This window comes from Oratosquilla oratoria, chromosome 34 (genome assembly GCF_046742065.1).
Source record: "Oratosquilla oratoria isolate Oo_2021 chromosome 34, ASM4674206v1, whole genome shotgun sequence".
In the NCBI taxonomy this organism is placed as follows: domain Eukaryota; kingdom Metazoa; phylum Arthropoda; class Malacostraca; order Stomatopoda; family Squillidae; genus Oratosquilla; species Oratosquilla oratoria.
Genome location: NC_134810.1, coordinates 34,252,427 through 34,268,881, shown reverse-complemented (window position 1 = coordinate 34,268,881; position 16,455 = coordinate 34,252,427). Strand labels below are relative to the sequence as shown.

Sequence of the window (16,455 nt, the reverse complement as noted above, 5' to 3'; positions counted from 1 at the left end):
AGTTTGTTTTACCATACATCAGTCTTCCTTTTCTGTGTTTCTCATTATATTTCCTCTAAATTCAACTCAAGTAGTATGTGGTCACACTTTGCAATTGGTGACTTGTATTCAATTTTGTCCACTATTTCAGGTTTTGACATAATAAATCTAGTCTCGATGGTTCTTCATTATTTCTAAATCTAGTGTTTTCCTTTACCCCATTGTGTCATTGTATGTTCTGTAGTCATGTCAAGTAATACATTTCCCAATTGATCCTATCCACTTTTCACTGTCATCTCTTCCCAACATATTTCTTTGCAATTAAAATCACCCATGAGTACTGTGTTACTTCTATCCTTTAGCATCTCATTTAATGAGGATTTCGTATCATCTAACATTTTGAAGTAATCTTTCTCCAAGACCCCATTTTTTGGGGCCACATAAATCACTGCAAACTTTCTGCATTTCATGTCATTGTCTTCAGCTCTTATTGTGATCATCTCTACCCTATTCTGTCCATGTGTAATTTTTTTCACGTTTAAGTTTTTCTTAACCAGGAACATGATGCCACCTTGTTTCTCCTCCCTATTTCTAAGCCAGTGATTACATAATCCATGTCCAACTGTTGAACTTCTACAGCCGACTAGACAACATATCTATCAAAATCTACCAGTAGATCAGCTTCTCCCTTCGACCGAGCAAGCAAGTGAGTGTGGACGTGACCTCACAGTCGGGCACTCGCATTGTGATCCTCGAACACCTGACATCTCCCAAGGGGATTAGCCAGACCAGTCCATTGTCTAGGAGAAGACCTCACCACAAGCAGCGCTCAGAATGATTGCCTTTATCGCTGGAAATCTTATATTTTTCCACAATATCATATAAATTACTTCTGTACAAATGTCCACCTATTGTAAATCTCACCATTTCTTTCCTCTCCTTTTTCTCTCTGTATATAAAACAGACTCCTGTAAATAATCTCCTCCGCTGGTAAAACAGCATATTGACTAAATAATATCTCTTTGGCAACCTCGCCACACTACTTGTATATATGTCCTTTCCTCAATAACGCCGGAGAGCAATCCGAGCACAAAGACAGTTTGCATTTCATTCCCTTGCTTCCACTATTACCATATGCGTAATTGCTACCAGCTACCGTTAATCTACACATATGTTGCAAAGCCAAAACAACACAACACTGGTAATTTTGTCTCCACAATTCTCATTATGTCTGGTTTTGCTCCTGACAGGTAATCATTAAGTTTGTTTAATCCTGAGATCAATCCATTTATGTAAGCTAATTTTAATTTTCTACTCCAATTTGTTCTCTGAACTTTTTTTCTTCTTGAGCATACCATTTTTTCAGTCTCATATCTAACACTCTCCAATAGAACTGTGTTATCTTTGTTTCTGTTCTGTTCTCTTTTTTTTTTTTTCCCCTTTAAGCTTCGTTTCTTGTCCTAATTCTTTCTCTTTCCTTGTCACTTATGTCTCTTTTTATCCATATATTTTTGTAGTGTTCACTTTTTGCTAATTTTCCTATTCTTGCTAAGATTTCTTCCACTGTCATTTGCGACCTTAATTTGATCCTTAGTGGTTGACTTTTTCCTTCTACATACTCATTCAGTGCACTTCCTCTATTTCTTGCTCATCATCCTGTACTACTTTTAGAACATTTTTTGCCAATTCTTTGTCGTCTTTTTCTCTCGGGAACCATAAATTACTATACTTTTTTTTTGTCTTTTTGTCTACTGTATCTCTTACTAGATTTTCTTTTTGTTTAATTACCTTAATAACTCCATCTTCGGCCTTCTCTTGCATCTATTGAAGAATTTTTTTTTTTGAACATTACCTTATCTTCTTTGTCTTTCTTTTCAATCATTCCTGAGTTGCTGCAATTCATTTTCTCTTCATTCCCTGTGGTCTCATTATTTGTGTTTTCATTATTTTTCAACCTCTCGTTTTCACCTTTCAACTCGGCCAGTTCTTTTTTTAGTGCACTTATCTCTTCTTTTATTTCAGTACTTACTTTTTTAAGTCAGTCACTTCCTTGTTTAAGTGTTTATTTGTCTTTCATTGGTTGTTCTTGCTTCCATGAACCATTCATAATTCTTATGTCCCTCTCTATGTCTATAATTCTACTAAAGAGTCTTCTTTCATACCCACTGAATCCAGAAAAACTACTTTCATCGCCATTGTCAATTAGAAACCTTTTGGTAGCTCTTGGTGATCTGAAATCTAGATTTATATTTTGTTTTGCTCTTGCACAGGTAGCCAACCCTGGGTATCTGTCTACAATTGAACATAACAAATGGCATCTTGGGGTTTCTCTGACCTGTCAACATTTTCTTCCATTTTGCTTCAATTTCACACTTTTTACATTATGATTTAATCATTTCGGGCATCCATGAGCACTCCTCCTTCCCATATATTGCACCCTAGGTATTCTATAGTTGTAGCACTGTTAATACATTCCATTATTAACGTATTTCTCAGGAACACCAATTTATATGTGATGTCACTATGACGAATGATGTGTTTGTGAAAGATTTAATGTGTACTACAGTTCTCCCCGTCTTCTCCTTTATATGGGGGGACGAAGAGGGGGGGTCGCCGATTTAATGAAGCGGCCTTGCTGTGGATGTGCTGTGTCTTGTGACACTGCTTCTGACCCAGGGCAGTGGAGAAGGTGCAGGGATGACCCATCATCTAGGAGGTGCTAAGATGGGAGGGAGGGTGGAGGGGTGTGGAGTGTTTTCAGGGATGGAATGGGTGGGAATGATTTTATGCCTTTTCCTTTTTGGCTACCTCCCTAGTAAGGGGGAAAAAGCCTTGGTATATGTATGTATGTATGTACATTTTAAAGTCATTCAGGGTGATTAGGTACTTGTTCATTCCACTTTGGTATGGTTTAGGCACTGGGAGGTCAAAGCTTGTATAGGGATCAGTGTTGATGTGTGTAGTAGGTATTGGGGTAGGATGGGTTTCTTCTTGTAGCTCTTGTTTTGGGCCTGGAAGTGCTTTGATGGGTACTGTGGATGGGAGAGATTTATTTGAGTTATTTGAAGACAGAATGGTTTGTTAGTGCTTTTAGGGTGGACAGTTTACTGGTGTGGTATTGTTAATGTACTCTCTTACATCTATGGTTTATCCTGCAGAACTGGGTCTTTACTTGGGTTGAAAGGATTTTAGGTGGATGAGGGGAGAGGATGGATGTGTTTGTGGGTTGGGTTTATCATGGACTGGGTTGCATAGTAAATTCTTTTACTTCCCAGAGAGATCTGTGGGAAGTTCTGAGGACCATTGCCAGCCACTGTGGGTCTGTGGGCTCTGCATTTAGTGAAAGTTGAGGCAATGATTGATTACACAAAGATCTGGTGTGGAATGGAATCATTGTGTGTGCATAAAATATCATTAACAGAGCTGGGCGCATTCCTAGGTGTGTTCTGCTTTAGTTTGACCACGGTTATCACTTCTAAATTATTAAAGCTTAAGAGACAGGTTTATACCAAAATAAAAGTTTAGTAGTCCACATACTATACCAAAGAAAAATTTCGTTGGCCACATACTATAACGGCACCTATATTGCTTTAATAGTTTGGGAGAGCTAACCATGGCCAAACTAAAGTGGAACGTACCGAGGAATGCACTCAGCTCTGATCATTAAAACTTCTATGGGAAGCACAAAACTAGACATTCTTTATTCCATTTTAACTTCCAACCAAATTCAAAACAAGGTATCATTTGTATTCATCTAACATACTTCAAACTAAAACTTTTACTAAGAGGTTATTGTAAGTATACTAACAAATACTGATGCAGCATTCTGTCAGATCTAATATGCTACTTACTTGATGTTAGATTCTCAGAAGCTTTGTATTTTGTATTTACCTATCTATTTTAATTTTTTATTATTCTCTCAAAATCTTGTTTACCAAGAAAGTGAGGATTATATGTTGGGAAGCACATAATTGTGGCTGGAACTGTGATCTTTGCCCCATGTACTTGTATTGTCTTTCCTTATTTCTCCTCCATTTTCCTTATTCATCACTGTCATTTTTTTAGTGCTTCCCACTGCAACTAACTTTCCATTCCTGTCTTCCTCCACATTTAGCAACTCCCTAAAATACTCTGCCCATCTTCCTCTTACTACCGTCTCTTTCATTATCATCTCTCCATCTGCACATTTTCCTTTTTTTATGTGGGTGTCATATGAAGTGTCTAAAATAGGGAGGTACAGTGATGGTGGACTGGCTGGTGAGGTCATTTAATGTTTGTCTAAAAGAGGGTAGAGTGCCAGAGGACTGGAGGAGTGCCTGTATAGTTCCACTTAACAAGAGAAAAGGGGACAAGTGTGAGCGTAGTAGTTTTAGAGGGATAATTTTGTTGAGTGTAGTTGGGAAGGTTTATGGAAATGTTTTGACTGAGAGATTAGGAGAGGAACAGAGGGAGTAATTAGTGAAGAACAGTGTTGGTTTAGGACAGGTGGGGGTTGCGTGGCTCAGATTTTTATGGTAAGACAATACTGTATTGTGAAAAAGCTTTAGGAAGAGGTATGGATGTTTTTTGGGCCTTAATAGATTTGGAAAGGCTTATAACAGGGTAGACGGGAAGGCACTGTTGGAGGTATTGCAGATATATGGGACAGGAGGAAAGCTGTTAAGAGCAGTCAAGAGTTTTTATGAGAATAGTAGAGCTTGTGTTAGAATTAGAAATGGAGAGAGAGTGGCTTGAGGTAAAGGTGGGACTTTGCCAGGGATGTGCAATGTTGCCTTGGCTGTTCAATTTATACATGGATGAGGTGGTGCAAGAGGTAAATGTAAGGATAATGGGTTGGGGATTGGAGATGGTTAAAGAAATTGGAAAAAAGTGAGAGATTAGCCAGTTGTTTGCTGACAACACCACGCTTGTAGCAGGATCAGTGTAGGGATTAAGGAAGTTAATGATGGAGTTTGGGAAGGTGTGAGAAAGAAGTTGAAGATAAATGTGGGTAAAAGTAAGGTGATGAGATGTACAAGGGGAGAGGATAACAGCAAAATGGAAGTGAATATTATGGGAGAGAGCATGCTTGAAGTAGATAGTTTTAGATACTTGGGAGTGAATGTGGTGGGAAAGGGAGGAGTGGTAGAATGTAGATTGAGAAAAGCAAATAAATGCCTTGGGGGATTAAAAAGTGAAACGAGAAATAGACATTTGGAAATTAATGCTAAAATGAGATTGTATGAAGGGGTGATTGTGCTGACAGTATGGGGCAGAAACATGGAACATAAGAGAGGAAGAGTTTAAATGTGTTTACCTAGTTGTATTTTATGGACAGGGGAGCTGTGCTCGTGATGTCCATCTTTGTATCTCGCAGTGTCTAGTTTGCTCTTAAATTCAGGTATAGTTTTTGCACACACTATTGTTTTATTCAGTTTGTTCTAGATATCTACCACTGTGTGAATTTTTTTTTTTTTTCAGGTCTCTTCTATAACTATCCTTTTTGAGTTTCTTTTCATGTCCCCTTGTATTTCTGTTATCCCAATTTAATAAGTATTCTCTATCAAGGACTTCCATGCCTTTCATGATTCTGTAAAGGGTCAGCAGGTTGCCTCTTTCTCTTCTTTGTTCCAAAGTCAGTAATTTCAGTTTAGTCAGTCTCTCCTATGACAGGTTTGAAAGTGTTGGGACCATTTACGTGGCTGCTCTCTAGATTTGTTAAATTTTATATTCTTTTTGGTACAGGGTGACCATAGTGTCTCAGCATACTCTAATCTAGGCCTTACTAGTGTGACTAGTATTTTTTTAACCATTTATTTAAATAGGTAAAAGCCACCTTTATTGATCTTAGAAAGTTGTAAAAATCTCCGACAATTTTGTTTATCAAGGGACATGTCATTTGAGATAATTACTCCCAGGTCTTTTTCAGATCCCACTTTCTTTACTTCCTTTGTTCCAATTTTATTTTGTCCTGGTATTCTTTTTTTTTTACTTTTTCCGAACTCCATTATGCTACATTTTTTAATGTTGAAGTCTACTTCCCACTTTTGGCTCTCTGTAGTGATTCACAATTTGTTTCAGTATTCACTTTCCTTAGCAATTTAACATCATCTGCAAAGAAGCTCATTCACATCTTCATCCATGTCATTCACATAAATAGCAAACATTATTGGAGCCAATACTGATCCCTGTGGAACTCCACTAATCACCTCCTGGCTGAGAAGTATGGTAGAGGTTACTAGGCTGGATATAGTGAGAAATGAGGAGGAGAGTGGGGGAGGTAAGGGGTGTTGGGAAAGAGTATTGTGATGGTTTGGACATATGGAAATAATGAATGAAGATTAGTAAAAGAGATGTGGAAGGCAGAGGTGGAAGGAGTGAACATGAAAGGGCAACAAAGGATACATACATAAATATACCAAGGCTTTTTCCCCCTTACAAGGGAGGTAGCCAAAAAGGGGAAGGCATAAAATCATTTCCACCCATTCCATCCCTGAATACACTCCACACCCCTCCACCCTCCCTCTTATCTGTGCACTTCCTGGATGACGGGTCATCCCTGCACCCTGTCCACTGCCCTGGGTCAGAAGCAGTGTCGCAAGACACAGCACATCCACAGCAAGGCCGCTTCATTAAATCGGCAGCCCCCCCTCTCTGTCCCCCCATTGCATAAAAGGAGAGGATGGGGAGAAATCCCTTCGGGCTGCGTCAAATTTTGCTCACACACACTACCCCACCCCCCCGCCCACTCCACCTCATGCAATCACATCATCATCCATATACAACCATTCTCCATTCACCCGTCTTCTGTCCTCTCGCGTCCTTCCTCAACAGACATTCCCCTCTTCCCCAAAGCCCCCTTCACCCCATCCATCCACCTCATCCTAGGACGTCCCCTCATGTTCACTCCCTCCACATCTGCCTTCCATACCTCTTTTACTAGTCTTTCTTCACTCATTCTTTCCATGTGTCCAAACCATCCTAATATTCTTTCATCAACCCTATCTCCCAACTCCTCCTCATTTCTCACTCTATCCAGCCTAGTAACCCCCATCATACTTCTCAGACATCTCATCTCAAACACATTCAAACTCCTTCTCTCTTCTTCTCTTATGTTCCATGTTTCTGCCCCATACAGTGCTGTTGGCACAATCACTCCTTCATACAGTCTCCTTTTAGCATCCATTCCCAAATGTCTATTCCTCATTACACTTTTTAAACCACCAAGGCATTTACTCGCTTCTCTCAATCTACATTCTACCTCCACCCCAACTCCACCCTTTCCTGCCACATTTGCACCCAAATATCTAAAACTATCCACTTCCTCCAGTCGCTCTCCCTTAATGCTCACTTCCAGTCTACTGCCACTTTCACCCCTTGTACATCTCATCACCTTACTTTTACTCACATTTATCTTTAGCTTTCTTCTATCACATACTCTCCCAAACTCTGCCACCAACTTCCTCAATCCCTCCTCCGATCCTGCCACAAGCGCAGTGTCGTCAGCAAAGAACAGCTGGCTCACCTCCCACTTTTCTCCATTTTCTTTAACCATCTCCAATCCCTTGCCCACTACCCTTGCATTTACCTCTCGCACCACCCCATCCATGTATAAGTTGAACAGCCAGGGCGACATAACGCATCCTTGACGAAGTCCCACCTTTACCTTGAACCACTCACTCTCTCCATTTCCAATCCTGACACAAGCTCTACTACTCTCATAAAAACTCTTGACAGCTCCTAGAAGCTTTCCTCCTATCCCTTATATCTGCATAACCTCCCACAATGCCATAAAAGCCCAAAAAAACATCCTTCCCCTTTCTTATAGCTTTCTCACATATTTGTCTTACCACAAAGATCTGATCTACACAACCTCTACCTGTCCTAAATCCACACTGTTCCTCACCAATTACTCCTTCTGTTCCTCTCCTAATCCTGTCAATCAAGATCCTCCCATAAGCCTTCCCAACTACACTTAACAAGCTAATCCCTCTGAAACTACTACATTCACACTTGTCCCCTTTTCCCTAGTAAAGAGGAACTATACAGGCACTCCTCCAGTCCTCCGGCACTCTACCCTCTCTCCAGCAAACATTAAATAACCTCACCAACCAGTCCACCATCACTGTACCTCCCTTTTTCAGACATTCTGCATGGCATCCATCCAGAACAGGTGCCTTACCTGCTTTCATCATCTTAACAACTGCCTTCACCTCATCCTTCCTTATTTCTCCTCCATTTTCCTCACTCATCACTCTCATTTTCTTCGCATTTCCCACTGCAGCTATCTTTCCTTCCCTATCCTCCTTCACATTTAGCAACTCCCTAAAATATTCTGCCCATCTTCCCCTTACTGCCTTCTCTTCCATTATCATCTCTCCATCTGCACCTTTTACCTTTCCTTCTCTACTTGATTCTCCTCCTCTTCCTCTCTTTTCTTTCCAAAACATCTTTTTATTACTTTAAAATTTTTCTGTCATACTCATACCCCATTTCACATCTGTTCTCCTCTTTGCAACCTTTACCTTTTGCTTTACTTCTCTTTTCTTTTCCTTGTACCTCTCATATGACTCCCTCATCCTATTTTGTAACCAATCTGTGAAAGCTCGCTTTTCTTCTACAACCTTCTTTGTTTCCTCATCCCACCATTCACTACCCTTTCTTCTATTTCCCCCTGTCCTTCTTGTTCCACACACCATCCTTGCACACTTTGTGACTCCCTCCTTGAACCATCCCCATTCCTCCTCCACACCCAGCTCTACTCTATCCTTTACTCCCTCCCACTCCTCCTTCAGCTTCTTTTTGTACTCCTTCTCCTTTTCATTCAAAGAGTTTACTCTAAGAACCTCCCTACCTTTTGTCCCTTTCCTCTTTCTCCATCTATCCTCCACTCTCAACTTACCTTCCACCAAAAAATTATCTGATATTCCCCCACCCTCTCCCCTTAGCACATGTACATCCTTAACTCTTCCTATCATAATCCTATTTACCACTACATAATCCATTAGCACTCTATCTACCACCCTCTCCCATGTGTACCTATGCTTGACTTTCTTCCGAAACACTGTATTTGCTATCATCAACTCTCTTTCTAGACACATTTCCACCATCAACTCTCCACTACGATTCTTTCCTGGAACTCCACACTTCCCAACCACTCCATCAATTGGACCATTTCCTACCCTAGCATTAAGGTCTCCCAGTACTATTACATTCACATTTCTTCCTAAATCCTCTATGCACTCACTTAGATCAATCCAAAAGGCCTCCCTTTTTTCTACATTCTTCTCACTGCCAGGCCCATATGCACTTACAAAGACCCACATCTCCTTCCCCAGTTTCACCTTCATCCACATTATCCTTGAGGAAACCTCCTTCCACTCCACTACCCATTTACCTATCTCTTCACTTACTAGAATAGCCACCCCTTCCCTCCCTCGCCCTCTCTTCACTCCTGATAACCTCCCACTTACACTCACCCTTCCCTTTCAACTTAGTTTCACTCAAAGCCAACACATCCATCTTTCTTCTCACAAACATACTACCTATCTCTTCCCTTTTACTCTCATCTGTACCACATCCATGGACATTAAAAGACCCAAACCTTAGGGTGCTGGTCCGAGAACTTCCAAACCCTCTTATGCCTTATTTTTTTTTAGGAATATCCCCTGTGGGGCTACAAGGAGAAGGATGCCTAGTCCCAATCCCCGTCCCTTTCTTCTCGTCTCTTACGATCCAAGTGGGAATACTTGGTGGCAGTATTCTTTTCCCCCACCACAGGGAATTCCCCCATCACAGAAAAAGAATACTCAGAGAAATGGTACAGGACAGCAACAAGGGGTTGGGGGACAGCATAACGGAGGGACAGTCGTAGTGTAAAAAGTGTCATCATTTTTCTATGACCAGAGTTTTCCTCTATCATAGACAAAATGATGTGTGGCTCTGGTCCGTAGGGGCGCCCCATATAGACCCTAAAGTATGAACTGCATGCTACTTTGCCACAATAACAAGCAGCCAATACCCCAGACGGGGTATGAGATGGAGGGATGAGATGGAGTAAAAGGGGCATTGGGAAAGAGGGTAATGTCTGTTAAGGAAGGGAGAAAACAGAAGATAGGGGTGAATGGAGAATGGTTGTGTATGGATGATGGTGTGATGCATGGAAGGAAGTGGATGGGGGATGAGGGAGTATGTGTGAATATTTTGATGCAAACCAAAGGGATTTCTCCCCTTCTCTTTTTCTGCATGAGGGGAGAGGGGGGTCGCCGATTTACAGAGGCAGCCTTGCTATATTGCTTCTGACCCAGTGCAGTGGGCAAGATGTAGGGATGACCCATCATCCAGGAGGAGCCAAGAAAAGAGGGAGGGAGGGGTTGTGAATGGGAGTTGAGTATGTGGGGATGAAATGGGTGGGAGTGGAGTTATGCCTTCAAGTTTGGCTACCTACCTTGTATGAGGGAAATAGCTCTGGGAAACAGAAAGAAATGGAGGATTCAAACCTGTGACTAGACAGACAAGACCCACATGCTTCTAATTGTGCCATTAAGGTTATTTATGAACCATGAATTCAAATGACCAATTAAATCATGAAAATCTTTAATTTATTCAGGAACATAGTAAAAATTATGAAAACAAAAAAACAAAACAAAAAACACTGCATATATGTGCATTGTGCATACCATAATTAAAAGAGTAGTCTATGGTCATGTTTACAGCAAACACCCTACACAACAGTTTCCTTTAACAAATGAAGAGAGACATTTTTGTAAAAATTTGTCACATACTCAATTAATGTTATGCAAATATAATGTAGATGCCCTGAATCTATATAGGAAATCTACATTATACCTAACACTTTATTGGAAGCTCACTTTACACTACATGATATTCTCAGACAATTCACCAAAACAAAACATGGTATCATAATGGGCAGACACTACTTAGGTATAACAGACGGATGTACAGTTATGAAGAACACTGTGGTTAACTATTTGTTCATACAAATATAAAAAAGAATGACTTGTACACATATGCAATTACATGTACTCCAGTTGCTTACTGAAACATAGATGCAGACCAATGAGATTGATTTCACCTAAACTATTTTAAGATTCATGAATACAAACCTGGATTTAAATCTGCAATACCTAAGGTGCTCCTACTAGATAATATTTTCTCATTATATTATCTACAGTAGCCGCGAAAAGTTTGGGCGCAAAATTATAGGCGCCCCAACTTTCCCCTAAACTCAAAACATGCGAAAAATACAACTTTCCACCCAAACTTTTCGCTATTTTTCAATGCTAGCGTTTGTACCCGTATTTAGCCGAGACAATACACACTATTTGGCAACTCTGTTTAGGCGCACTCGATGTCACATGGAGTCAGTTTCTAAACATCTCTCACGGAGAGTAGTCTTTTTTTTGCGGTGGTCTCTGTTTTTGTGCCTTGATATCTCCATAATGGGAAGTGGTAAAGAGCTGGAAAGAGACACAGTTGTTACAATCATAACCCTCTATAAGGAGGGTTATAAGTGTAAAGATATTGCTACTCGTGTGGGAATTGGAGTGCATCAAGTGCAAAAGTGGACCAAGAAATTTCGAGACGAAGGAAGTGACATAATTCGTACTCCAAAGCATTGCTCTGGTCGGCCAAGGAAGATATCAAATCGTACTTCTACGGTTCTAACTGCCTTCTAATAACCATAGGAGGCAGTTAGAACCGTAGAAGTACGATTTGATATCTTCCTTGGCCGACCAGAGCGATGCTTTGGAGTACGAATGATGTCACTTCCTTCGTCTCGAAATTTCTTGGTCCACTTTTGCACTTGACGCACTCCAATTCCCACACGAGTAGCAATATCTTTACACTTATAACCCTCCTTATAGAGGGTTATGATTGTAACAACTGTGTCTCTTTCCAGCTCTTTACCACTTCCCATTACGGAGATATCAAGGCACAAAAACAGACCACCGCAAAAAAAAGACTACTCTCCGTGAGAGATGTTTAGAAACTGACTCCATGTGACATCGAGTGCACCTAAACAGAGTTGCCAAATAGTGTGTATTGTCTCGGCTAAATACGGGTACAAACGCTAGCATTGAAAAATAGCGAAAAGTTTGGGTGGAAAGTTGTATTTTTCGCATGTTTTGAGTTTAGGGGAAAGTTGGGGCGCCTATAATTTTGCGCCCAAACTTTTCGCGGCCACTGTATATATTTTTTAATATAATTTCTTAACTTTCTTTGCATTTAAAAGTTAATTCTTCAATTCTGTTGGTCTTATTAAGACTGGTTCTGGGAATAATCTAATATCTAGTAAGTTTTTTAAGTCCACATTATTTTATGAAAAACCTCACCTATGTCAGAAATTGACTTGCCCATTTCTCAACTTCTTTCTATTCCATTGATAAATGTCTGATGTACATATAAAAACAGGTGATCATGAAAAAATAAATTAGATGCCTCTGAATACTACATTTTCTACAAAAGTATTTGATCAGTTTTCCATGTACATTAAAAACATGAGAAATTGGAAAAAAATACACATAGGAGTCTCTGTACATTACATTTTCTAGAAAAGTACTTGATTGAATTTGAGATACCTGCAAGTGTGTGCTTAACACCCAGTCAGAAATTTCCCATAAAAGTAATATAAAGTAGATCAAATAAATAGTAATGATAATGATCAATTGATGGATGTTGAAGAGACTGAATTAAAGCGTGGAAGATATTATATAACAGATGTCTGCCAAGCAAACTAATAAATTACATATATAGATACAGGAAAGCACAGATATAATTTAGAATGACAATGATTACATACATTATTGATATAATCGTCACTTCATCACAAGCCAGAACTAAATGTTACAAGCTTATTTAGTAATGAAGATCTGAGGTCCTTTAACAAGTAGGCTTGAATCTCTGAAGACTACTGTATTATAAATGATAAAAAAAATAATTTGCAAATATTTGTGGTATAATACTGTACCATTCTAAAAATTATTCATATACACATATAATACATTTATATTCATCTTGTTACATATTTCTCAAGATTCATTTTGTTTAAAATACATTAGTCTATAGTTTATCTTAACAGTGACTAAAGCACTTTAAATTAAAAGATATCTGGTCATAGGAAATGGAAGTGAAACAGGAAATGGTCTCACAGTGTTTCATTTTTAGAAACTTCCACATAGAATTAGCCTTCTTTTCTGCCATGATTCCACAGGTATAACAATATTCCAGTTCCTCTTGGTCTGCCAAGGTTTTCTGCAACCATCATACAAAATACTCTGAATGTATTGGTTCTACATGTAAAGCTGATTTCAGAAACCATTTCTGAGTTTGGACTTCTTTCTGTTTTCATTTAAGAAGTCATTATCATTGACTGGGTAATATTCTGTAGTACTTTTCTTCATTACATATATTTCAAATAAATAATATTGGTTCTTCATGTAAAGCTGATTTCAGAAACCATTTCTGAATTTTGACTTCTGTTTTCATTTAAGAAGTCATTATCATTTATCATTGACTGGGTAATATTCAGTAGTACTTTTCTTTATAATATATATTTCAAATAAATAATACTCTAAAACACTTTCAAAGTTTGTCTGAAAATACCTTCCTCATCATATATGTATATACATATATGTACATACATTTATATACATATATGAATATCCATGTGTGTGTGTGTATATATATATATATATATATATATATATATATATATATATATATATATATTCATCTTTTCAACCACATTAATTTTCAATCTAATTCCATTCCATCATATATATATATATATATATATATAGTGTGTGTGTATGTGTGTAATACACACTTGTTCTTACCCAGTACATTTCATTATGGTTTTCAATTTATGGTTATAATTTTCAATCACTTCTTTTCACTTCTTTTCTTTAACTGAACCTCTAATCAAAGTAACTTTATAATTGGAAAACACGAGTGTGCGGAGAAGTCAAACTGTGGGGGTGTAGGATCTTCTGCTCGATGGCCACCTTCCAACAATTTCATTACCACAAAGTTTGTCTTTACAACTTTCATCAAATGCTGAACCTAAAATATAAAATGAAGATATTAGTTACCTAAGTGTCACAATCCTCAGACAGCAAGACAATACATCTTCCCTAAATGACTTATGGGCCAACCCAAAGACCATTACCAGTTACCTGAAGGCCATGGGTTGTCCGTAAGAGAAACCAGGGCCAATGGATTGATTAATCATAACCCCCACCATAATTCTTAAACATTTATTTCCAACACAGAAACACCTTTCTACTTAATCTAAATTACAAGGCAATGCCTCATACAATGTGGGTACAATTACCCTTTATACAGTCTTGTCTTTGCAGTTACCTCCCCACCTCCCAACAATGCAATACAAATTGCAGTTTGCAGTCTTACCTCAGAATTTGGACTAGATATGGCCTCCAACAATGTGCGTGCCTTGAAGAAATGATTTTTTGCATCATGATACAAACTTGCAGGTGTAACAGGCTGTAAAGGAAAAATGCAATTATATGGAGCTTCATTCTTTATAAAAAATTCAGTCATTGGGAGCTAATGAGGTTATAGTAGTAGTAGTAGTAGTAGAGTAGCAGAAGTAGTAGTAACAGTAGATATAATGGTAGTAGTAATAATAATACATACATATACCAAGGTCCTTTTCCCCCTTACAAGGGAGGTACAGTGATGGTGGACTGGCTGGTGAGGTTATTCAATGTTTGTTTAAGAAATGGTAGAGTACCAAAGGACTGGAGGAGTGCCTGTAAAGCTCTACTTTACAAGGGAAATGGGGACAAGTCTGAGTGTAGTGGTTTCAGAGGTATCAGTTTATTAAGTGTAGTTGGGATGGCTTATGGAAAGGTTTTGATTGAGAGGATTAGAAGAGGAACAGAGGGAGTAATTGGTGAGGAACAGTGTGGATTTAGGATAGGTAGGGGTTGCATACATCAGATTGTTGTGGTAAGACAGATGTGTGAGGAAGCTTTAGGAAAAAGTAAGGATGCTTTCTGGGCCTTTATGGATTTGGAAAAGGCTTATGACAAGGTAGATAGGAGGGCACTGTGGGAGGTATTGCAGATATATGGGATAGGAGAAAAGAGTTTTTACGAGAGCAGTAGAGCCTGTGTTAGAATCAGAAATGGAGAGAGTGAGTGGTCTGAGGTAAAGGTGGGACTTTGCTAGGGAGGTAGCCAAGTCAAAAGGTCTTGAGTTTCATCAACTAGAAAACTTGCAGCACTACAGTGGCTGGAATGTCAACAGTCCCTGTGCTTACCTGCACATTTCTCTGGGAAGAAATTTTGGCTTGTTGTCTGTGCTGTAATAATATGCAACTGTTTTTATGCCATCAACTGAAAGTAGCATGAAGGGAAATTTTGGCTTGTCTGTGCTGTAATGATATGCATCTGTTTTTATGCCATCAACTGAAAGTAGCATGAAGGGAGTAGTTTCCAGTCATTAGCTTTCCATGCATGAAAAGGTGTAAGAAATACAGCTGAAGCTTATAGAAATGGGTCTTGAACTTAGTCCAGAGACCAAGCGTCAGCCCCTTAGGACTGAACTTCCTGATGGAGGTAATGGGGTTAACAGGTTTTGAAAACGGGCAGCTCAGCTGCTTATCTTGCAGGATCCATCATTATTTCCCCCAGAAATTACATAAATTGATAACATGCTGAAATAAAAAGGAGTGGTGGATGGGAGTGGAATTGGTGGGAGTACTTGCCTTTTGACTTGGTTACCTCCCTTGTAAGGAGGAAAAAGCCCCTGGTGCATAGATAGATAATATACTACTCACCTGTGGGAAGTTATTCAGATCAGTCATGGACAGAAACTGGTCATAGTGGACAGGTGGTGGTGTCATGACTGCACTGAAGGGAAGGAAACGATGCTCATACCTGACCTGCTCACTGTCAAACTCTTGACATGGAAGTTTCACTTTTCCAGCTTCTCTAAGCCCCACCAATGCCTTGAAATATTAATTTTTAATTAGAAACACTAGAGTAAGAGTACAATCACCACAGTCTATGTGTGTATATACCCAATTATAAGGACACCTGGAACAATTAATCAAATGATCCATTGCCCTAGGTTTCTCTTGTAGGAGATCCATGGCTCCTAGGTAGCTGGCAACGGCTACCAGACAGGCCCTTAAGTCACTTAGGGAAGAAATATTGTACTGGTGTCGAAGGCTGGTTAGTGTTCTGGAGTGTTGGATGAGGTGCTCAGTGTCCTCTGTGTGATGAATGCATTCAGGCCAGTTTGAATCTGTGGCCAGGCATAATGTGCTGGTACTGTCTTTATCCTGGTTTCCTGAATGCAAGTGTGCTAGTGGGGTTCTCACTTCTCTTGAGAGGGATTTTTCTATGGTAATGATGTCAGGCAGAGTGAGCGAGAGTGAGAGTGTGTGTGTGTGTGTGTGTGTGTGTGTGTGTGTGTGTGTGTGTGTGTGTGTTTACCTAACTGTAT

General features: G+C 39.3%; 1 protein-coding gene across 2 annotated transcripts in view; it reads right to left on the bottom strand.

The window, feature by feature from the left end:
• Positions 1–13,692: 13,692 nt before the first annotated feature.
• Naa35 (N-alpha-acetyltransferase 35) overlaps positions 13,693–16,455 on the bottom strand; it is a 58,524-nt gene continuing 55,761 nt past the window's right edge. Inside the window, exons 12-14 of one of the 2 annotated variants that reach the window (XM_076173360.1) lie at positions 15,785–15,955; positions 14,392–14,484; positions 13,693–14,043 (exon numbers count right to left, since the gene is read on the bottom strand). In XM_076173360.1, the coding sequence (XP_076029475.1) occupies positions 13,903–14,043; positions 14,392–14,484; positions 15,785–15,955 (405 nt within the window). In that variant the 3' untranslated portion in view covers positions 13,693–13,902. The remainder of the gene's footprint in view (positions 14,044–14,391; positions 14,485–15,784; positions 15,956–16,455) is intronic. The other variant, XM_076173359.1, reaches the window with a different exon arrangement.